Genomic DNA, 22,934 nt, shown 5'->3' on the forward strand with positions numbered 1-22,934 from the left:
ATCCCCTGGGTAAAATGTGTGTGATCTACACAGTGGGCAGATCACCAGTCCAGAGACACAAAGGTCTCACACACACACACACACACACACCCCCACACACACACACACACACACACACACACACACACACACACACACACACACTTACACTTTAGAGGAAACATTTAACCCAACAGCGATATTTGTAGACTGTGGGCAGACGTCTGAATACCTAGAGAGAAACCTTACAGGCAAAGCATGGCATCAAAATCATTTGATGAGAACAATTCATAATTATCAGGGATGTTGATATCCAATATTAATATTGCTGTTTAGGGTCAATGACCACTAGTTGTTGACATTAAATATATTTTATATATTTTCCTGAACTTCAATACCGTGAAAAAGATGACCAACTGCTCACATTGCTTCTCTTCTTCAGTTAAACCCCCAGAATAAGATCCACAATCCCCAATCCGGGTCTGGTTCGGGTCCAGGCCGGGGGGCCGGGTCTGGATCTTGGCCCGTCCCTCTGAGACGTCTCTCCTCCCTCTCCGGTTTATAAAACATTGGAGCATCTCGCACTCAGCGGTGTTAGCCGGACATCGGTGCTCGGTTGGAAGATGGCGGAAAGAAGCGCTCAGTCCCGCTCCAACTGGTCGTAACCGGTGGAGGACAGGACCTATGTGTGTTGTCGGTTCCCTGAAGCAACAGGTTGTGGTTCAGCCCAGAAACAGAAGTCTGGAGATGAAGCAGGACTTCAGCGGTTGAGGAGCTGAACATGAGCCGCCACGCAGGTACGGACGCCTGGGAAACAGGTGCTTTGTATCCGGACACACCGAGGCCCTGACACGGTCCACAGCTTGGTCGTGGGTTGTCTTCTCCCCCCCTCCGGTCGGGAGTTGTTTGCAGTCTGTGGAATGTGCTGCGCCGGTTTCTCTGCTGCTCATAGAACAGGAACTGCAGGAAAGTCTGGTCGGGTCGGGCGTGTTTCCAGTAGAAATCCTAACTTTGGGCCAAACTTTGCAGGCATTCAGACGCCAGTGCAGGACCGCGGCTCCTCTCCGCTGCTGCCCTCAGACCATGTGCTGGGTTCTGGAGCTGTCTGGTTCCCTGGTATTTATGCTTTTCATAGTTTTTTCTTTACTTTGCTGTTTACGTAAAGTAATCAGAATATGGTTTATATAAGCTGATTCTGCAGATGTTTGTGAAGACTGAGTTGAAATAAAACCTACAGTGACAGTGTTAACTCTTTGCTGGTTTTCTGCTCTGTTCAGGTGTGTTTGACCAGCATGGCTGCCCTCTCATCATATTCCCAGCAGATGGTCAGGAAAGGCTTTTGGAGCTCAGCAAAACAGAAGTTGTGGACTTCATCCATTACTTCCATGCCTTGCTCAAGTATGTTGTGTTCAGACTAAACCATGGTGACCGTGGGATTGTGCAGACTGAGTGGTCATAATGGAACAACAGTTTCTGTTTTTTTGTCTGCAGTAAGAAGCAGGAGAAGCGGAGTCTAGTGTCTGTGGTTGCTGATCTGAGGCAGGCGGCACCACCAACCACCAGGTTCATCACAGAGACTCTGCTCCTCTTGGAGGTACGTGTTGTCAGTGTGGACCCTGTCTGGGTCTCCACTGGTGTCAGAACATGCTTCTCTGCACAATATATTTTTGTAAATGTTCAACCTCTTAATTTTTCATGCTCTTAATCTACAGATGATCATCTCAGTGTTTCTCTTTAAGCTCTCAGATTGACACTGTAGTCATGCCTAGTGTTGACACTCGTGCTTTCAGAGGTTGTTTCATTTTAAGATGCCCAAAAATGTGAAGACTTTAGAACTTTATTTTAAAAGCAGATCTGAGGGATCCTGCTTTAGGAATAAACGATAACAGTAAAAATGTCAGTAAACGGTACAGTTGGGGTTTAGTTAGTGAAACTTGATGTAGACATTTATATGCTTTTGGCAAACAAGGCAATTTGTTGCCAGATCTTGTTCCAGGCAGTGTTCTGTAAAGTGTAACATTGTATTTAACTGGAAAAAAGTGAGTCAATGTATCTTTCCTTTGGTCAAGGTTTTGAAAAACACTCAATTAAATTAAGTTCAGAGAGTTTTTGGGTGTAAAATGATTTCCAAAGTTGACTTTAATCAACCATGATTTAACTTTTTTTTTAAATCTTGTATAGTTATACTAAGCCCTTGATTTAAATATGTTGAGGGCCTTTTGAGGTAAAAATTAGCTTAATTTTCGGTGCAGGGTAGAGTGTGCGACCTAGAGTTATAAAGATATTTGCTTGTGAAAGTCATGCAGTGCGTTTCTCAGATCTAGTCCGTTTTCTGAACTCTGAAGATGGTTGCACACCTCAGTGAAGAGCTCTGCTGCTATGAGGAGGGAAGTCTGCATCACCAGATTGGCAATGTAACAATGTTCTGCGTTAACCACAATCTCCCTGCTTTGGCAAATCACCAACATATTCTAATCCTTCATGTTCTAGTCCAGTGTTTCCCAACCCTGGTCCTCTAGGTTCACTGCCCTGCATGTTTTAGGTACTTCCTTGCTTCAGTCCAGCTGATTTCAATCGATGACTGATTAACAGGCATTTGCTGAGCTGCAATCAGTTGAATTAGGCACATTAAAGCAGGGAAACCTCTAAAACATGTAGGACAGTGTGCCTTGAGGGCCAGGGTTGGGAAACACTGTCTCATCAGACCGTCCACTAACTTTCAGACTGTAGAACCCAACCTGTCTCCTGCATGTACCGTAAATACTTAGGTTTTCGGGGCCATTCTAACATGTCTGCTGGCGATGTTGCAGCGTTCCTCTGGAAGTCTCCCTGATGAGACCTTTTCATCCTACTTTAAGACATGATCCAGTTGATGCATCATGTGATAGTTATAGTAGGACATTTGACTATAATCATTTGTATTTGTTTTATGTGCAACAGGTTTAACATTTAAATCTCATGAAGCCCATGAACACATCTCATTGTTCTGGGACGGTAGAGAGGCTCCTCTCAATTTACTGCAGGTTTAAAGCTTACATTGTGTTTTCAACACCTAAGCAATTTCCTATCTATATGATTTTAGCGGTCTGTCAGTAAAGGTAGTTGAATTCAGAGATGACATTATTGCTCAGTGCTACAAAGCTTGTGAGACTGAGGGATGGTTTCAGGATCAAGATTTTTTTTTTTTGTTCAGTTCACATGATTAGCATCATGTGGCATCTTCAGACCTCTGAGCCTCCATCTGAACTGCTCCTGCTTAAAAAAGCAGGAGCAGCATGTTTCACATGGTAAGCTGCTAAAGGAACTTTATTGTGTTAAGGGGAGGTTTCTAATGTGAAGACGATTAGATAAAACCTATATAGGTTTAGACCAGAGCAAGAACAAAATAGAAATATGGATTGAGAAAATGGGGAGGATGTTGCTGAGCCAGTTACTACAGTAGTAACTGGCTTTTATTGTTTACTGAAACAATAAAAGTTGTTTCAGTAACAAAACGACTTCTGTTGTTTTGTTACAACAAAACAATCGGCAGAAAGACAATTACTGATTGTTTTTCTTAAAACATACAACCAAGAAAAACGATCGACTCCTTATGTAGAGATAGAGAACCTACGTAAACAGAAGGTGCTTTTCACACTGCCTCCATAATGGATTTTTTTTTTCTTATATTTATGATGCATTGATGATGTTTAGGACAAAGATTTTATTTATTCACACTTTAGTTTTAATTTTTAGTTTTAAGAACATGCAGCAGAACAAACATCTATTGTAATCTGAGAACAAAAAATAACAGTATTTCTGAACATACTAAAACTCCGAATATAAATTATCTATATAAATTAACAATTAATACTTTACTGAAAGACAAGTGAGGCTAAGAAAATCGGGTTTGGAAAACGTCCATAGAATCCCAGCACATCAGCACAGAGTCTGTTAAAATATTCTCTATTGCTACTTTCTGGGAGAGGTAGGCAGAAGAGGGTCTTTAGCTGCTCAATCTTTCATTGTGAGCTAAGCAAGATGGGTGGCATCAACTAATTCACTCACCAACTAACTGAAACTTACTTAAGAACCTGAGTAAGTTTCAGGTTTTGCCACCGTGCCTCATTAAGTGCTTCAAAATAAAATAAAAATAATGGTGTGGAGTGAAAACTGTGATTAAAACAGGTCATGCCATCGGTTTTGCTGTATTCAGATATTTTAAGCAAAAACAAATCAATAATTACCAATATCAACAATTATCTATCGACTGATATGAAATGCGGATATCGTGATAACTTTTTCAGCCATATTGTCCAGCTCTGTTTTAACCCAATTACCAACGTTTGACCCTGAAGTTTGTAATGTAGCAACTTGATTAAGCTTACCTGAAATTGCGTGTGCTGTAAGCAGCCTTAATGTGGAGTAAGATCACAACTTTTTTGCCAGCACTAAAACGTCTTAAACATTCCCCGTGATCCAACTTTATTGCTTAATATTTGGAAGCGTGGCCAACATGGACTGAACTTCGATCACTTCCTCTGCTGTCACTGCTAAACTACAGATGAGAATTCTAAAATGACACAGAACGCTGACAGTCATTCAGAAGTGCATAAATTGTTAAACCTCCTGGGAAGTTTGTCAGACATTAAGAAATGGCTGACAATTTCCTTTATTTAAACTCTAAAATGCTGAATATTGTGCCTGAAAACAAACCAGACAAATATGTCCATTTAGATTCAGTTGTCCAGTTTAGTCTGAGGAACTTGTGTGTTTGGTCAGTTCATGTCTTAGTAGTCACAAAAACAGATACACATCAGTCTGACTTTTGCTTGAGAAATATTTCAATATTAAGCAGGCTGTATTTCCTTTTTAAAAAAAATAGCTATTAATTGTCAGTTATGGCACTGTTCCTATTTCATTGTAGGCAAAGAACATTCTGTGAAATCTGTTAGAAAATTGACTTTGCCCTAAAAGCTACATAGTGTTCAAGCAGAGTGGATGCTACTCCATTAGGAGACTTTGCTGATGTGAGACAGCTTTGTTATGGAGCAGTTGCCTGTGCCTGAGTTATGCATGAACATTTTTTTTTGCACAGTGACTTGAAAAACTTGGACTGCTTTAAAGGAGTGGATTTTCTTGCAGCCTGAAGTTGTACATTCAGTAATTCAAACAGTTTGAGCTGCTTTACTCTGGGTGGATCATGTCTACGTTAGTCCATTATGAAATTCTTGTGGTTGGGGGTTGAAGGATCACATGCTTGGTTATCTCATCAAAATGCCTTGGTGGAATTACTTGAAATGAGTATGATTAAGTGGGAGGTGCATATATTTTTCCATAAGCGAAAAGCTGCTTTGGACTAATTTCAGGCCTAATGGCAGCTTTTTAAAGCTCTGCATTGACATCGTTTGTAGTGTTAACATGGGCAATCAACACGATTTGATATAAAACTTAGGCTAGAAAACGATTTATTCAAAGATTCCGAGAATATTTGAGATTGGACCAAGTTTGTCGTGTGATGTACGGGGAGTTACATGAAGTGATAAACTCCTCGCAACCAGCTCGTAGTCAGCAGGCGTACAGTCACATGAAAGTCAAACCTGTTTGAAATTCTGGCCGCCTGTCGTGCTGGACTCGCTCTGGAGCAGCGCCATGAGCCAGATACCTGAACCCGTCACTCTGCATGCACCAATGTGTCTCCTCACTTCTGGCTTTACCTCCTTCTTTGCGGTTCTGGATTCTAGAGTCCAATGTGTTGTGTGTGCCGCGGTCTGTCGGGTCGTAGTCTGTGAATTATTGAACCCTGCCGTGGAGGTGTGCAGTTTGAGATTAAAGTACTAAAAATATTGTGCAGTGCTTGTCCAGCTTTAGTTGTTACTGACAGGAAGGTAAGAGGACTGGGCAAAATCAATCTGGTAGTAAAACAAAATGAAACTATCATTTTGTTATGAAACCTTGATTCAACTTTTTCAGCGACTTGTCTAATGTAGTGGAAGCAAAATCTGATGTCTGAAACACAGGGTTTGACTTTTATGGTTCAGTGACGAAAATTCTAAAAGATGCTTCTAATTTATGGATCTTCCTCTTCCAAGGAACACAAGCGAACTGTCCACAGTGTTTACATCATTCAGCCCAAAAGGAAGGATGTAGCAAAGCTCTTGCTAAAGCTCCTGGTCGGGTCAAAGTCCTGCGATGCATCTTTCAGGGTATGTACAGCGCATCCTGCTGAGGGAAGAGCTGCATTTAGTTTTGATATCCAACACTGCTCTGTCTTTGTCAGAATATCCTCCTGAAAGAAATCCCAGAGCTGTGGAACTCCATTGACCGGAGCCAGCTGCCAGCGTCTCTGGGGGGTTACTTTCTGTACTGCCACCATAGCTGGGTTAGCTTTATGAAGGTAACAATGAGCCGCTGAAAGGACAAAGCCAGTGACACGAGAACTCTTCCAATACCTCTTGGTAGAGCTAGTGAAACTTGGACTACTTAATCATTTTGTCTTTCCATACTGGCTTTTCACATCGATGTTCGACAACAATTGCATAACAATAGAAAAACCTATACAGTGGCTTGCAAAAGTATTCATACCCCTTGAAGTTTTCCAGAATTGTTCTTAAATCAGTTTGGTGATGAAGAGCATTCTGTGTTTAACTTCAAGGTTTTTATTGGTGCATATATTTCCTTGATGTGTCAGTGTGTGGAGTGTTGGTTACCATGGTGAAGCTTGTTCAGAGACTGTTCATTAACAAGTGAAAGGAGCTGGCCTCAGGCCTGCATTCAGGTTGCTTATTGCCACTGAATAAATCTGAGCTAGCTGATTGGTTACCTGTAAACCCATCAGGTTTTGACTTGTAAGCTTAGAAGTATGAAGAACAGTGTTGTGGTAGGAACTTTGTTTTTACTATGCATCTGTGATTTTTCCAGCCATGGTGTTACCATGGTGACGTGTTCCTGTGCTGGTCCCTACAGGAGATTGATGGCTTCGTTCAGGAGTTCCTGTCAGTGGTGCAGCGTTTGCCGTCGTGCATCTCCACGCTGCAGGCTCTGTCCAGGCTGCCGCTGCCCTCCAGCCTCAGCCAGCTCCAGCACTTCTGCAGCACAAATGAAGCAACGTTCCTGCAGCTTAGGAGGTCCGGCTCTTTCCTTATACTGTCAGGTCACAGAAAGGGGACTCTTTGAGATCATCTGGATCATTTTCTTTAAACATTGCAACTAAATTTGTTAGGATTTTTTTTCTTGTTTAAACAAGATGAGTCAAATGGCCCACTTCCTTCAGAAAAAAAATAATTATGGTGTAATCCTCTGTCTTTGATTCGGTGAAAAAAAAGTCAACCATATTGACTTAGTTTTATGACAGCAGGACATGACGGTCCAACTGAGACTTTTTTTTTTCTTCTCCCAAAGTTGGAAAATGACAGTCACAATTCTTTACTGTAACTTTGTGTTACAGGAAGGAATTGTAACAAAGTTACAGGTCAGGGTTAGCTAAAACCTTCAGGGTTTAACTAAATTGCTGCAGAGTTGTCCAAATTTCAAGGACTCAAAGAAACTTACTCGCACACCAAAATTGCCAACCAATTTCCACGAAAATGTAAAGTTAAAAAAACTCACAGCATTTTCTTCATACAGATCCTGACTCCTTTGGTTTATCTTTACCCAGGCTGAAGTCTTTGGAATCGTTTTGGTCTCCTGTGAGCTGAAGCTACTTTGCTCTGTATTGATGTCAACAAGGAAAAATCTGAAAGGATTTATCCTGTTTTTTTTTTTTTTTTTTGTGAAAATGTTTTAAAGAATGAAGCCAGCATATTAACCTAAGTGATACTAATACTGGCAGGATACTGTAAATGGTTTTAAAATACTCTGGTCCTCTAGGTACACTGACCTGCATGCTTTAGATGTTCCCCTGTTTCAACACACCCCATTCAGATGATTGCAATTCAGCAAAACCCTGTTAATCAGCCATCAATTGAAATCATGTGTGCTGAAGCAGGGGAACATCTAAAACATGCAGGTCAGTGTGCCTTGAGGACCAGGGTTGGGTAAACACTGGTCTAGGACATGTTAATAGTTGGTTGGGTGGGTGAACCAGGTCCCACTGAAGATCTTCAGCATCTGCCAAAAACTAACTTGGTGTTGGTGACTAGCTAATAGGAGCTGGGACAGAGGAGTGGTCAGGTTTACCTCTGCAGGAGGATAAAAATGTCTCTGAAACCTTTTGTACCTAAAGTCCAAATGGTGAGGAGAATGGGAGTGTCTGAGACCCTGTCAAATGGACAATGCAAACACCTAGTCTTTAAATGTGTGGTCATCATTTACTGATTTCAATAAAAAAAAATTGAAGTATTGAAAATGCTGCCAATAGCTTTGATGGTTTTAATCAAGAACTAAAAGAATCAATCTATGACCAATGTTAAGCTGAACTTTTTTTTTTTTTCTTCTTTTTTTAGCAAACTGGTTTCAGAGTTACACCAGTTAGCTAGCTGGAGCCTCTAGTGGGCTGCAGCCAGCTGGAGCCTCTAGTGGGCTGCAGCCAGCTGGAGCCTCTAGTGGGCTGCAGCCAGCTGGAGCCTCTAGTGGGCTGCAGCCCACTAGAGGCCACTGCAGAACAGATCAAACATTCAATGTCATTTTATTATCGACTCATAATGTTTGAAATCTGACTTCAGTCACTCCTCCCTCTGGAGCAGCTGTTACTAACTGAGCTGCTGTGTGTGTGTGTGTGTGTGCAGGGAGCTGGGCTTGGACGAGCTGCTGAAGCATTGTGAGGCTGTGTGTGAGAAGCTGCGCCACCCTGACAGAGAGCCATGCTACCAGGCCATGGCTGGCACCCCCTTCTTTACCCAGACGGCCTTTGACATGCTGCAGAACCACAGCAGGTACACTGGTTCAGAGTTGTGTCCACAGATTGAACTGTTCATGTTCCTAGTTCTCCAGTTGGATGACTGCTTCTGTGTTTTCTTCAGAATCACTGCAGCTGTGGAGAAAGTGGAGCTGCTGTGGCAGCAGGCCTTTGCTAAGGCCCATCTGCAGCTGCAGGTGTTGCAGCTGAGCAACAGCGCTCTGCAGGTGGGTCTGCCTGTTCAACAGTCTGCTGGCTTTGCTTTCAGAAAAGAGCGTTGGTAACCTGTGGTGGTAAAGGTTCATGAGAGCTCTAAAGGCAGAGGCAGTTTCTGGGATAAGGAGTGGATGTCCAGCAGCAGCATCGCTTTTGGTTACTGCAACTCACTTTAGGGAAGACGACTGCTCTTCATCACTATTATGAAGTGATTAAGGGCTAAGTGAATATTGCATCATCTTTGAATTTGAAGATATGAAAACAAAGGATCAAATTTGAGCTGTTTGAAAGATTTTCTCATCAGGACATTTGTGTTTTAACGGCCTTTAACTCATCAGTGGTTTAAGTCAGCAGCTCTGCCATCTGTCTCTATGAAGGACCGGACTGTGCTTTGCAGCAGACGTCATGTTGTGCTAATATAAAACTGAACTCGGGGTCAAATGTTCAAGAACACCAACATTTATATTTTCTGCAAACGTGAAGACTAATTCTGGCTTCTAAAGAGATTTTTTTTTTCAGTGTGACCTTATGCTCTGCTGCACAGGATGATGGTAACCATGGTGAATGTGTTTTACAGATTATTGTGAAGATGGAATCTCTTCAAGAGAAGCTTCAGCCGTACAGAATGGAGATGGCTAAGGATTCTACAACCGCAGCTTTACTGCTGTCTGAATTTGAAACGTCCATTTTCACTCCAGCTATGGTACAGAGCTCTGTCACTTCCTGCTGCCCCAGCAGCAGTGGTTCTGTGTGTCTGAGGATCATGATGTCTTGAAGTTATTCCCTCTCCCCTCCCAGGCTCTGATTCGCTGTGCTGAAGATGTGATCCACACGTTAGAGGAGATCTCTCCGGTGAAGTCATGGCATGAGGAGAGCTGGGCTCTGGAGCTGGAGAGGCAGAAGGAGAACCTTCACTCTGCTGTCCGGGTTGTCCTCCAGACCCTCAGGGCTGTGTCCAGCTGCCATCACTACTACAACAAGGCAGGTTGCCATCATGCAAAGAGATGGGGTTATAAAATGTGTGTGTGTGTGTGTGATTTACAGTATTCACAACCTCTTAGACTAAACAGTTGTCTGAGTATCTGCTGCTGTCGAGTCATAAGGTATAGATTATGAAACATGTTTTGAAGGAACTAGTTCTCATTTGATAATGAATGAGTTGTTGTTATTTAGGCCGACAGGTGGTACAGGCTGGTCCTCAGTGACCGCTTTCTCCCAGAGCTCCTCTCAGGAGTTCATGAAGAGCAACAGAGCAACAGTTTGAGGACAATCCCTGCGTGGAGGCAAAGACTTTCCACGTTCCTGAGGAAAAATCCTCCTCCAGAAATGGAGGAACTGCTTCACCTGTCCTGTTTGTCCACTTCCATCCCAGATATTGAGGTGCAACAGACGAGCAGACGCCTTTCCCAGAGGTAAACGTCACCATTACACTCATTTTTAAAGTGCAATCAGTAATACTTTTATAACAAATTTATATCAGTAATGATTTCTTGGTTAATGTCAAGTTGTCATAACAAAGACATTTTGAATAATGTCAACTTTGTATTAAAAGTGTCATAATTTACCGAATGACACTTTATGACAACAGTCATAAATATTCATGAAGGCTTATTCATGTTCATGACAGGTGTTATGTCATGTTTATGAAAGTGTCATGTCAGTCTTATTCAACCCCCTTCAAATAAAGTGTTACCTCCCAATGTCATGTTTCGATAAGCTAGAAAACGGAAATTATAATTACCAGAAAAATACTTATAAAAGCAGGTTCTTACTGTTGCTGTTGGCAACATGGTGAATTTGTACTTGCATAGAAACAAATGAGTTTTTTTTAATTATGAATCAGTATTTTCTAGATTTACTGAAGAGTTTAATTTATTTAATATTTGTGAAGAAAACACTGAGACATCTTTAAGTTCAATTAGTGGTTGTTGAAACAAATTTTGTCCCCGCCCACCTCCCACTCGGCTCCTTCAGACTAGCAGCAGCAATTAGAAAACACCTTGTGGAATTGTGCATCTGCTGAGCTCAGTATAGGAGCTACTTCTCAGAGCAGCATTGGTAGAAATGTTGTTAAAAGGTTAATAGAGGAGCCATGTTGGAATGACATGAAGGTGGAGTTTCAGAAAGAGCAGTTTTTTAAGAAACAGATCAAATATGAAGGGGTCAAGTTCAATGTCCATTTATTTTTAAGTTTTATTTATTTTTTTTAATAACTGAATTGCATTATAACCTGATTAACTTTAACAACTGAGGGTAGCATAGTGGTGTCATCTGCAAATGTCAGGAGTCTGAAGGGCTCGTGATACTTGAACATAAGTGAAATCTGCTGTCAGATGATGCATTTGTTGAAGTCACAGTGACTTCAACAAATGTCACAGTGAGAAGCGGTGTTCTGTTTCTTAGTTGTTTTCCTGGACCATTCCTCAGCTGTTTCTCTCTTTCAAACGTCAGGTGCATGATTCTGAGGACGCTCCTGATGTCCTCTGGACCAGTGTCAGTGGAGCAGCTTCAGCTCGCCCTCCAGTGGCAATATGAGATGCTGCATGGAAATCTGAACTCTGAACTTTGTCTAAATCATTCGGATGAAGACAAAGGGTCGTCTGAGCGGGCCAATGAAGTCTGTGAAAGCGAACTGGAAGCAGGGAGTCATCCTGCCGCGTTGCTCTCAGCTGCCGTTGTCGGGCCGGCGTCGGCGGATTGGAGCGCCCAGCTGGAGGCTTCAGGAGGAAAAGATGAAGTGGAGAATTTCCAAAAATTAACTAGGGTCTCTGATCCAACGATGGCTGCCCCAGGACAGCCCAGGAAGCAGGAGGAGGGTAACTTCAACGCTCCAGGAAGTGAGGTCGACGGAAAGCTTGACTCCACCCTCCCAGCAAACTTCTCCAGCGCTAGCATCCAGATTATCCCTAAAGTAGAGGCAGAATCCCTGAACTTGGAAATCATGGTGAAGCGCTCCGCTGCCCCACCCACCAATCCCTGGCTTAGCTTGCCAGTGGATGATTTGGAAAATTCATACACAGTTACCATTACCCCAAAGCCCACTCCCCAGAAGAAGTTGAGCCCTGAGTGCAGTGGATTGGGGGGGCAGGAAGGAGGGTCTTCACAACGCTTCTCACACACAGAGGCGCTGAGCTGCATGAAGCTGCAGCACTCTTGTGAAGATGATCCTGAACTCAGCCCCATCAGTAACGTTCTGTGCAGCACCATCACTGATGGGAGAGAGACGGAGGTCCCCACCCTCCTCTGGGACTCCTATGAGGAAAAACCAGAAGTAGACGGGTAATGTTCTGGACCATGTGGACATGCAGCCACCTCAACTTTGATGTACAGCAGTACTTTTTTATAATAGCTGAATTTGAACAAAATTCCTTTTCAATGTTTCCCCCAAAAACCGGCTAAGCCTGGTGATTGGGCACTAAGGCAGTCATTCATCCAGTGACCCGTCATGTTTTTGAGTAAAAAATGTTTAAAGTTGACAGAAGAGTTGAAAATTAATACCTGAACACCAACTATAAAGTCTTAAAAAATGCAAACATCCTAAAAAGACTTAAACAAGCAATGCTTAGTCTGGTGGGGGCACAAGTAAAGCCTGGTGGTCCGCCAGGCTTATAATACACTAGGGGAAATCCTGTAATTCCATCTAGTCACATTTGCACTGTAGACATCTGTGAACATTTGTCGCTCCCTACAGTAAACTAAAACATCAGCACAGGCTGTTCCTGTTGGGGGAGAGAGGTTCAAATGCAGAGGGTTACCTGGTGAGAGAGCTGCAGTCTGCTTTCAGATCAACCGTGTGTGTGTGTGTGAGACAGGGAGATAGATGTCAGACAGACCACACACTGAACTCTATAGATCAGTATTGTTTTAATCACCTTTTCTCTTCAGACATGGATCTCGGTATGGTTGCAGAGTGGATCTGCAAAGTGATGTTTTGTTCTGTTTTCAGTATGATTGATCTGTCATTAACCGACTGGGAGGTAAAGGAGCAAGAGAATCTGAGAGAGGTGGAGAGAATATTAAACCAGGCTGGAGGGATCCTGGAGGTAAGTGATCCAGTTGCAGCTCCAGGGTGCTGAACCACCACTCTCTGCTCTGGTTGGTTCCCAGCCTCCCAGGAGCTCAGACGAGCATCACAGGTCTCTGTTTTGTAGGAGGAGGAGAATGTTTTGGTTCAGGAAGCCGAGCTGGACGCTCTGCTGCGAGATGGAGACGGGAAGGATCTGTGGCCACAGTGGGGCAGTAACCAGCAGCTGCACCAGGTCTTAATGGAGCACTTGTTCAATTTTACTCTGAAATAAAATGCCATCATAACTGAAAATGATATTCCAGCTATTTCTGAAATGAGCAACATGTTTTGTGTGTTTCTAACGTTTTTGGTCCATGAGAACTCGGCTCCTTGTGTCACAGTAACTGCTTCAGCTCAGAGCTGATTGGTCAGCATGCTTTTTAATGCTGCTGTAACCACACCACTAAACCATTTATATGTTCATGCAAGCTATCAGACCGTTTTTCTAACGTTGCATATTTCCAGGGCTCCACTGATCTAGTTGATGGTGGCTGGCAGCAGCTCAGTCAGACTGACTCTATGACGGACAGCGACGCCTGTTCAGACGCTGCTGATGATTTCTGCTCAGACAAACAGCTGACCAGCAGGCTGGACCTGCTGGGTGAGATGAGGCATGGCCATGTCCTGGATCAGCTGCTCAAAATCCAGGAGCTGAAGCTCAGCCAGCAGCCATCAGAGGGTGCAGCTTCCACCTCGCCACATCCACCAGGCCTTCACACAAACAGGGAAGCTTTCTGGTTACAACTGGAGAAAAGAGGAGAGGAGATTGAGAAGACCTTGGATGAAGCACCAGAGTCTGGGAGGTGTTGTGTATTGGACGAGTTTGGAGAGGACTCTGAGACTGGATGCAGCACTGCAGACGGTGCTGTTGGAGAGAACCCACCGCTGTCTGAGGGTCTTAACGTTGGTGACACTAGTAGAGTTTCTAGTTTCTGTGATTTGAAGGAATCTTCTGTGGATGTCCAACCTTCGATTGTCTGTGGGAAAGAGATGAATGAAAAGCGATTGACCTCTGAACTGATGCCACATGATGGAGAGTTTGATCCAGGAGGAAAACTCCTTCCGCTTCCTGTTTCGGAGCCAGAAACTGCTTCACTTCCTTTGAATGGTCGCCCAGCTGAACATGAAAAGGCATCTGGCCCAGCTCCAGCCCAACCCACTTATCATCCTCAACTTCATTTAAAGTCTGATGCACCCAGAAGGGTGGCTACAGACTGCAGGAAGGATTTTCTCTATCCCAATGTTAAAGAACACATTAACAACAACAACAATAACCATTTAGTCCATGGAAATGAGGAGGCCGTTTCTGAAGTGACTAATGCAGAGAAAGTGGATTCCTCCACGGTGCCTGCTGGGAAAGATGAGCAGCAAGCAGAAGCAGACTTGCAGCCAGTCCTCCTGATGGCTCCCATTCAGCCACTGGAGTTTGACCCAGGAGGAGGAGAAGAAGACCATCCTGATGGCGTTCTGAGCTCTGACTCAGACCATGTGACACAGAGGGTTCAGACCCAGTTTAGGGAGGATGACATTATCCAGGTACTCGACTTCATGTTTTTATGTTGGTTTTTGTATAAATTAGTTGGTTTAGTACAAGCTCCTAAAACACATAATGAGTGAGTTTGGTTTTAGTACAGAGGGTTATAAACTCTATTGAGTTTGCTGCTTACAGGTACAGATACATGTTGCAGCCTGCAGATGACAACCCAGTGGCCCAGAAAATTAAAATATATATATTTTTTATTTATCTTCTCCACTGTTATGAACATAAATGTTGGTGTTTTGTAAAGTGTGTTAATTTCTAAGGACTCAGTAGTTTGTTGGGGCTCCTGCTTGAATTACTGCGTCAGTGCGCCGTGGTGTAGAGGCGGTCAGTTTTCTGCTGAGCCCAGCAGCTGCCTTCAGGTCATCTGCCTTGCTGGGCTTGGGGCATCTCATCTTCCTCTAGGCATTCTCTTTGGGGTTAAAGGTCTGCTGACCAATCAAGAACAGGAACACTGTGGTCATTGAAGCAGCTTTTGGTACGTTTGGCATTGTGTTCAGGTGTCAAGTCCTGCTAGAAAGTAAAACGAACATCTCCATACAGCTGGTCAGCAGAGGGAAGTATGAAGTGCTCCAGACCAGGGCTCCCTAACCCTGGTCCTTGAGGCACAATGCCCTGCATGGTTTAGATGCTTCCCTGCTTTAATACGCCTGATTCAGATGATTCCTGGTCACCAAACACCTGTCAATTGAAGTCGCCTGGACCAAAGCAAGGAAACACCTGAAGCATGCAGGGCAGTGTGCCTGGAGGACCAGGGTTGGGGAAACGCAACTCTAGATCCTTGTAGATGGCTGCGTTGACTCACACTTCAGAAAACCCAGCGGACCAGAACCAGCAGATGTCACGGCGCCACAAAACGTCACTGACTGTGGAAACGTCACTAGACTTAAAGCAGCATGGATTCTGTGCCTCTCCACTCTTCCTCCAGACTTTGGGAGCTTAATTTCCGATTGAAATGCAAAATTAACTTTTATCTGAAAACGGGACTGGACCATTGCACACCAGTCCAGTTCCTCTTCTCCTTGCTCCAGGGAGGATGAGTGTGTTTGGATCAGGAGTGGATGCATGTAGTGTATTTGAAGCCTGTGTGTAGGAGACGTCTGGTTGTTCAGTCTGTGAATAAGCAGCTTCTTCAGATGTGACTTTTTGTGTGAAGGGTGCAGATGGGTGCTAGAGATTTGTCCAGTCATCAGTTTTCCCCATGATGATGACCTACTGACCCAGAGTGAGAGACTGTTTAAGGGGTCGGGAGCCTTATGTATGCGTTTTGAGTTAATTAGCTGATTAGCATGAGTTCTTAATCTTGACTTTTTTCTTTTTTTTTTTACGAAATTTTTATTTTCTACATACCTGTAGATACTGCAGACATGGCACAGTCTTTAAATCTGTGGCTGTTTTTAAATCATTACATTGAAACCAACATGTACCAGAGAAAAACTGACTGATTTCTGACCTCCAGCTTTCTTTTTTTTTTTTTTTTTTCTTCTCATGGTTGTAGATTACAGATTTCAATGTCCCCATCGTGCTGGATATGGGATCCGGTTTGATGAAAGCAGGATTTGCGAATCAAGACCTGCCAAACGTTACATTCCCAACAATAACTGGAGTTCCAAAATATGAGGTGAGATGGGTCAGTCCGTTTGGGGATTTTCAATTGATTAATCTTTTATAGAGAACTGGAGTAATTCTGAAGTCCTCAGGCTGTTCAGAGGAGATGGATCATAACCCTAATAGTTGTAACTGGATAAGATTTAAGTTTAGACTAAAGCAGAGTGTTTGTCTGCATTAGCAGGGCAGAATGTGGCTCACCATAAACAATATTAGAACCTGCTCCTCATCAGAACCTTCAGCTGGGTTCTTCACAACTCCTGTGAGTTGTGATTTAAAAGCGAGGGTGAAACAGAAATGATTTTAAGTTCCTTTGGCTGAAAATAATATTTTTGGCTTTTTAAAGAGTTTGCAAGTTTTCTTTTTGCATATCACCATCTTGATCAATATTATAATCTCTGTCTACAATGATATATTTGTCTTTGCAGGAGATAATGAGTGGGGCTGTGGAGAAAGAACTCTACGTTGGTCATGATGCTCAACACATGAGGGGGGTTCTGACTTTGAATCACCCCATAAAGAATGGGATCATTTGCAACTGGGAAGAGATGGAAAAAGTAAGAAAATGTAGAAGGCTTTCCCATGATGGTGACCTACTGACTCGGAGTGAGAGACTCAGAGTACGAGTATGAATATTTCTCAGGTTATGTCTGATATTAGCATTTACCTCAGTGTTCCTGGGCCTGTGTGAAGCCTAAAGTCGCCGTTACCTTTGGCAGCAGCTTCCTCCTATCGAGCTCTGTGCTGTTCATTAAAGCCTGGTAGCAGGGCACTGCTGGTCAGCCCAGGGCTTTCTGCTGTGTGCTCAGTTTGTCCTGATGCTATTAACCAACATTTATCAGCAGACCTGCAGAACCAGAGTAGAAATGTCTGCAGCAGTTCAGTTCCTTACCTGGACTGGTGAATGAGGATGAGCTGCTTTCTGCTGCTGAAGTCTGCTGGGAGTTTAGGAACGGCTAACATGCCTCGCTGTTCTACAGTTCAGAAAGCTTTATGGAATCCAGAATTTTTTTTCTCTGGTCGTAAAACTGAAATGATCACCGTGTTCTAGTTTGACAATATGAACAATGGCTCCTTGGTTCCTAATGGGGAAGTATTAGATTATATACGTCAACAAAGCTCAACCAATGACTGGGTTTGGAAACTAGTCTGTAGCTAGAAAATCTATGTTCAAAACACTGTTTCTCTGTTTTCAACGTGGAACATTGTGCAATGTGCTGTCCTGGATTAGGTACATTTCAAATGAGTTTTCTTAACACCATGACATCCTGAAAGCTCTTGTTGTTTGGGGATCTTGTACAGCCTAGTCCTTCAGGCTTTTCCTTTCCTTTTAGATGTGGCAGTACACATTCCAGCAGCTGTGTGTGGACCCTGAGGAACATCCTGTTCTGCTGACTGAAGCAGCCATGAACCCTCTGGAGAACCGGCGGCGCATGGTGGAGATCATGTTTGAGAACTTTGGTGTTCCATTGGCCTATGTGGCCATGCAGGCAGTACTTGCACTGTATGCAGCAGGGAGAACCACTGGTAGGTCCTGCAGCCAGTCCCTGCAGGTCTGCACACCTTCTTCAGACAGACTTCTTCCTACCTTTTTTTTTTTTTTTAATTGGGGATTTTCCTAAAACCTAAACATTCTTCTAAGTTGTCTAGTTTTGTTGCTAATGCGTTGGGCATGACAACCCGTTTCTAGGTGTGGTGTTTGACTCTGGAGAAGGCGTGAGTCACAGTGTTCCTGTGTTTGAGGGCTACAGTTTACCTCATGCAGTCCAGCGCTTCCCTTTGGCCGGTCTGGATGTCACATTGCAGCTTAAAAAGGTTTGCAACACTTTGCTTGATGCTCTTAAATGTGTCACATTCTGTTAAATCATTTGATGAATACGTTAAATGTCCTCTTCAGTATGAGGCCCTCTGGATCAGTCTGCTTCAGGTCTAGATTTACTTTTGTCTGGTGTTTTATTAGTTTCATGAACCAAGGTCTTCATCCTGCCTCTTTTCTGCCTAAAGCTCCTGCAGGAACAGGGCGTCTGCATGCGCACAACAGCAGAAGATGAGATTGTGAGGGAGATGAAAGAGAAGTGCTGCTGTGTCGCATTAAATTATGAAGCTGAGCTGAACCTGGGGAGTTCGTCCTGCAGAGAAATGCAGTACACAATGCCGGATGGCCAGATTGTTACCATGGGCACCGAAAGATTCAGGTAATGATGTGCCAGTGACCGACATTTGGAGAGGGAAGCTTCTCAACAAGAGCTGGTAAAGAAACTGAGCAGGTCACCTGTATGGCTACCAACAACTTAAGGATCAAACAAAGGTGTGAAACCTGAGGCACCATTTTGTGGGACTTCCAGAATGAAACATCCAATTCAGCAAGTTTTGTTCACGGGGTTGGTGCTCACCTGTTCTCTTTTTTGTTTGTTTGTTCTAGTAGGCAAACTGGGAACTGAAGGTTCTTGAGGAAAGTTTCAGCTTTTATCACAATATACACAGAAGAGTTTTTCTCCTGTAAGAACAGAAGTACAGTGATGGTTCTTGATGTCTGTTCCAGGCAGAAACTTTTTGTGGTTTCAGGAATGGGAAGTCTTTATCGTTCTCTCCCACTGTAGCACACCACTTTCATAAAGTTCTGCACTTGAGTTCTTGTGACGTATGACATGTCTTGTCTAGAGAGAGCTTTGTTTTCCTTGTGGATGATTTTTCATATTGCATGTTTATCAGAAGTTGTTTTGATGTAATGATGCAAAAATATAATATATGAATATTAAGAAAAATGCACAGTATTTATGAACATGCAGAGCAGCATGTGGATGAAGTGGCTGTGTTCAGCCAGTCATTTAACCATCAGTCTAATGGCGGAGGGAAAAACTGTTTTTGTGGTGGGAAGTTCTGGTCCTGATGAACCATAGTGTCCTGACTGAAGAGAGAAGGTTAACCAGGCTGTGTCCAGGGTGAGAAGGGTCAGCCACAGGTCGACCTGCATGACCAATCACCTCCTCAGCAGTGTGCACAATGCATTGTGGTCTGTCTGTCCCTGGTTGTGTCCCATATGGTGATAATGGTGGTGATGATGGACTCCATGACTGCTGCGTCAAACTGCACCATCAGCTCAGCTGGCAGTTTGAGTTTCCTCAGCTGTTGTAGGAAGAACATCCTGTGCTGGTCATGATGAGGACCTGATGATCGGCTTCTGTTGAGGTCCTGGTGATGGTGGTGCCCAGGAAGCAGAACGAGTCCACAATGGAGATGGAACGGGACAAGAGGGGATGTTGGGTCTGTGACTTTCCTAAAGTCCACAATTACCTCCACTGTCTGCTGGGTGTTGAGTTTCAGGTTGTTACAGCTTCACCAGCCAATTCACCTCAATCCTTCATTAGGCCAATGAAGGTTGCGTCATCTGCTAATTTGATCAGTTTCACAGACGGATGGCTGGAGGTGCAGCAGATGGAGAGCAGAGGTCCTGAGGGGAACCAATGCTCATGGTCGGAGTCTCTTAAGATGTTCTGACCCAGCCAAACATACTGCCTCCTATCCGTCAGGAAGTTGGTGATTCACTCACCTGCAGATGGAGTTGGGAACGTTGAGCTGAGAGAGTTTTTGATTGGCTCCAGCGACTGGTCAGCTATTCTGTAGAAAAATATCCAACAGTTTAGTCAAATCTCTTTTGAATTCTGTTCAGATAAAGTTGATGGTCTCTGACTGGTTTCACTCTCACAAATGCCCAGCCTGCAACGTCAGGCTGATGTATCCATGTGTTCTTGGATTTTCCTAACAAGCTTAAAGAATTCCATGCAGAGCAATGTGAAGATTGAACCAATTTCTCTGTTCATCCAGGGCACCTGAGATTCTGTTTAATCCTGATATGATTGGACGGGATCATCCTGGAATACATGAGAGCATCTTCAAGTCAATCCTCAGGTCAGACATTGACCTGCGGCGCAGCTTCCTGGGCAACATTATTCTTTCAGGTATGGATTTTCCTTTTCTTAGTTTACTGTAAAATGAACTCTTTATCCTGCACAGGTTTTTTTTCATAATTTCATAAACATTTCTGTAAATCTGACCAGTTTTGGGTGCGATTGCAGGTGGGAATACTCTGCTGCCAGGCTTGCCTGAGCGCCTCCAGGCTGAGGTGAAGAGCCTGGTGCCGGCAGACATGAGGGTGAATGTCTGTGTCACCAGCCCCAAAGACAGACGCTTCCTGGTGTGGAGTGGTGGTGCGGTTCTGGCCAACCTGTCCACCTTCAACTCTGCATGGATCAGCCGGGGAGAGTATGAGGAATACGGGCCACAGATTGTCTTCAGAAAGTGTTTCTGAAATGAACTGAATATTGCACTTCATAAATGACTTTTAGATGAAATGGAAAATGAACTTGCTGTTAGGAGTCATTTTAAGTATATATATTTTTAATGTGTCTGTCATTTTGACTTTGGCCATCATTGTGAATTCTGAGCTATAAGTCTGTACTTAATGCCAGCCTCTGTGTGTGTTTGTGTGTAGTGTTTTGTTTAGAGCTGCTGTGTGTTTTAAACTTAATTTACCATGATGGCCATAAGTAAAATAGTTTTTTAAATGTCTCTTATATTTTTCAGTTGTGTCCTAAGAATGTAGTTTACTGTCTGTTTGTGGTTGAGGAAGAGGAACTGAAGCTGGCCACTGACTCTGGCAAGGCTCTCATTAATGAGGAAAACCTCAGGATTCCGACTCCTAACAGTTTTATTAAAACGATCATAGCTGAATTATTTTGTGTGTGAGATTGGGGGAAGATTGCAGAGCTGCCTTTTGCTTCAGCTTGCAGTCTAGAAATGTTCCAGCTGTCTGCTGCAAATGTGTTGAAATGCTGTGGAATGTGCACTGATGCTCATCCCACATGTTCCAGATGAAAACAGTAGATCCCAGTGAGTGACGTGTTGTAAGTTGGAGAAATGAAGCGGAGCTGACTCGATTACAGCTGGTTTGTAATGAGGGGCAGGTGTCTGAGTGGTTACACTGTACAAAATGCTGCGGGATGGTTAGTTATCCAAACCCAAAAGTGTTTCTCTTCTTTAGTTTAAGCTCTGTCTTGATACTAAATACTTTCATGTGTTTGTTTTTTTTGGGGTGCAGTGAGGTTTTGGATTTGTTCTTATGACATTGTCATTTTGCATGAGTTTCTGCATGTTTGAATGTTTATGTAAACTGTTTTCAGAGGTTTGGCTTTTCTATGTTGCCTACTGTTCGAGCAGTGGTACGCAGTCATACTGTGATCTGTTTTAAAGGAACCTGTGAAACTGTTTATTTTTTATGGATACTTGACAACTAATGTATGTAGTGTAGTGAACTGAACTAAGTTGAGCAATTTGTCACCCCAGTCTTGTCTCTTTTTTAGAAAATAAATACTTTATTCATATTCTTTGACACCTTTTATTATGACTAGATTAATATACAAGTAAGCAAATCCTTAATTTAAATATTAAAGTACATTCATGTTTTATGGAGTTCAGTATTGTAAAAGATTTGTAAAGAAAAATCAAGGCCCTTTGTTTTGTCTTAGCATCTCTCTTTCCATTTTCTCTCTTGGCCCTTCTTCCCTGACCATCCTCTTCATGAGATTGTCTTAAGAAAAGTGTCCTTAGTCAGAGGCTTTTTCAGATTTGCTGTAATTCAGTCTGCTACAAAAGACCTCTCCTGCCATCACCATCTTCTCTTTAAAGAATCTGAATTAATGAGCTGCAACATTAAATTTCCCTTTGGGATTAATTTTGTAATTTTAATTCATGATGTGGGATGTCAGGACAACAGGTCTATAGTCACTGAGGACTGGTGGGTAAATTTTCTTTGGTCCTGGAACCAGGCAAGATATTCCCCACAGCAGCAGAACTTTCTCTTGGATCAAGCTGAGGTTGAAGAGATGTTGCAGAATCCCACAGAGCTGCTCAGGCCTTCAGGACTGGGGCTGACACTATCTGGACCTGCAGCCTTGTTCCAGCTCAGTCTCTCCAGATGCCTCTTCACTTGACGTTTAGATACTGAAAAGTGGGAGGGGGAGACAAAGAGAACAGCAACATTCCCTATTGGTTGAAGACAAACTTATGGAAGCAGAAGAGTCCATGACTGAGATGGAAGATAGAAGATCAGAGGTTTGACAGGAAACCTCTGGATTGGATTTCTGTTTGTCTGGGGACAGGAGAGGAGGAGGATGATAGATTTGCTCCTGAATTGAAGAATTCCATCTGATCCTCCTTTTGCTTGACGCTTGTGATCTTCTTCATCCCGGATCACATATCTCTGATATTTTTTCCCTTTGCAGTTTTTCTCCAGCTTCTTCCTGTACAACTCCATGACTTTGAGCTGTTTCTGTATACTCCTCAATAACCCCCTGGGTTTGCTGAAGTCCACAGTCAGAACAGACTTCTAACAGGACATTTCAGACCACTTCATATTCCTTATGCTGGCAGGTTGTATAAATAATATTTAGAATGTTTTGTGACCTTTGATTAAAACATGAAAATTAAAACACTTTTTATTTCTATATTGCACATGGTTTTCATAGCCTATTTTACTTTTAAATAATTAGAATAAAGATATTCTTTATTATTCCTCAAAAGAACATGCAGGATGAGCAAAGAGGCATTCAAGTGGAAAAATGATCAAATGATGATCTAAACTATCTTTTGTAATAATGTCTATAAATACCTAGACTTTTGCCAATATGTTTTTTGACACGGTCTTCAACATT

The 22,934-nt window shown here is 43.0% G+C and overlaps 1 protein-coding gene across 1 annotated transcript; it reads left to right on the forward strand.

Annotated features, from left to right (window-relative positions):
* Window positions 1-584: 584 nt before the first annotated feature.
* LOC106929435 (uncharacterized) lies at window positions 585-21,605 on the forward strand. Its single transcript, XM_015006390.2, has 23 exons — window positions 585-776; window positions 1,009-1,095; window positions 1,257-1,377; window positions 1,471-1,573; window positions 6,051-6,164; window positions 6,239-6,355; window positions 6,925-7,085; window positions 8,685-8,831; window positions 8,919-9,021; window positions 9,588-9,713; window positions 9,809-9,991; window positions 10,184-10,422; window positions 11,462-12,289; window positions 12,957-13,053; window positions 13,162-13,269; window positions 13,542-14,612; window positions 16,115-16,237; window positions 16,653-16,781; window positions 17,559-17,751; window positions 17,915-18,039; window positions 18,229-18,419; window positions 20,050-20,183; window positions 20,301-21,605. The coding sequence occupies exons 1-23, from the start codon at window positions 761-763 to the stop codon at window positions 20,531-20,533; spliced, it is 4,749 nt and encodes a 1,582-aa protein (XP_014861876.2). The 5' UTR covers window positions 585-760; the 3' UTR covers window positions 20,534-21,605.
* Window positions 21,606-22,934: the final 1,329 nt, after the last annotated feature.

This window comes from Poecilia mexicana, unplaced genomic scaffold (assembly GCF_051168715.1).
Source record: "Poecilia mexicana isolate PSO_F unplaced genomic scaffold, ASM5116871v1 scaffold_21, whole genome shotgun sequence".
Lineage (NCBI taxonomy): Eukaryota > Metazoa > Chordata > Actinopteri > Cyprinodontiformes > Poeciliidae > Poecilia > Poecilia mexicana.

What these genes read in the sequence shown, in the direction of transcription:
- LOC106929435 (XM_015006390.2), top strand. An exon ending in CCTGCGATGCATCTTTCAGG is followed by an intron (nt 6,165 to 6,238) that starts GTATGTACAGCG and finishes TGTCTTTGTCAG; the next exon opens with AATATCCTCCTGAAAGAAAT. An exon ending in TGCAGCAGGGAGAACCACTG is followed by an intron (nt 17,752 to 17,914) that starts GTAGGTCCTGCA and finishes ACCCGTTTCTAG; the next exon opens with GTGTGGTGTTTGACTCTGGA.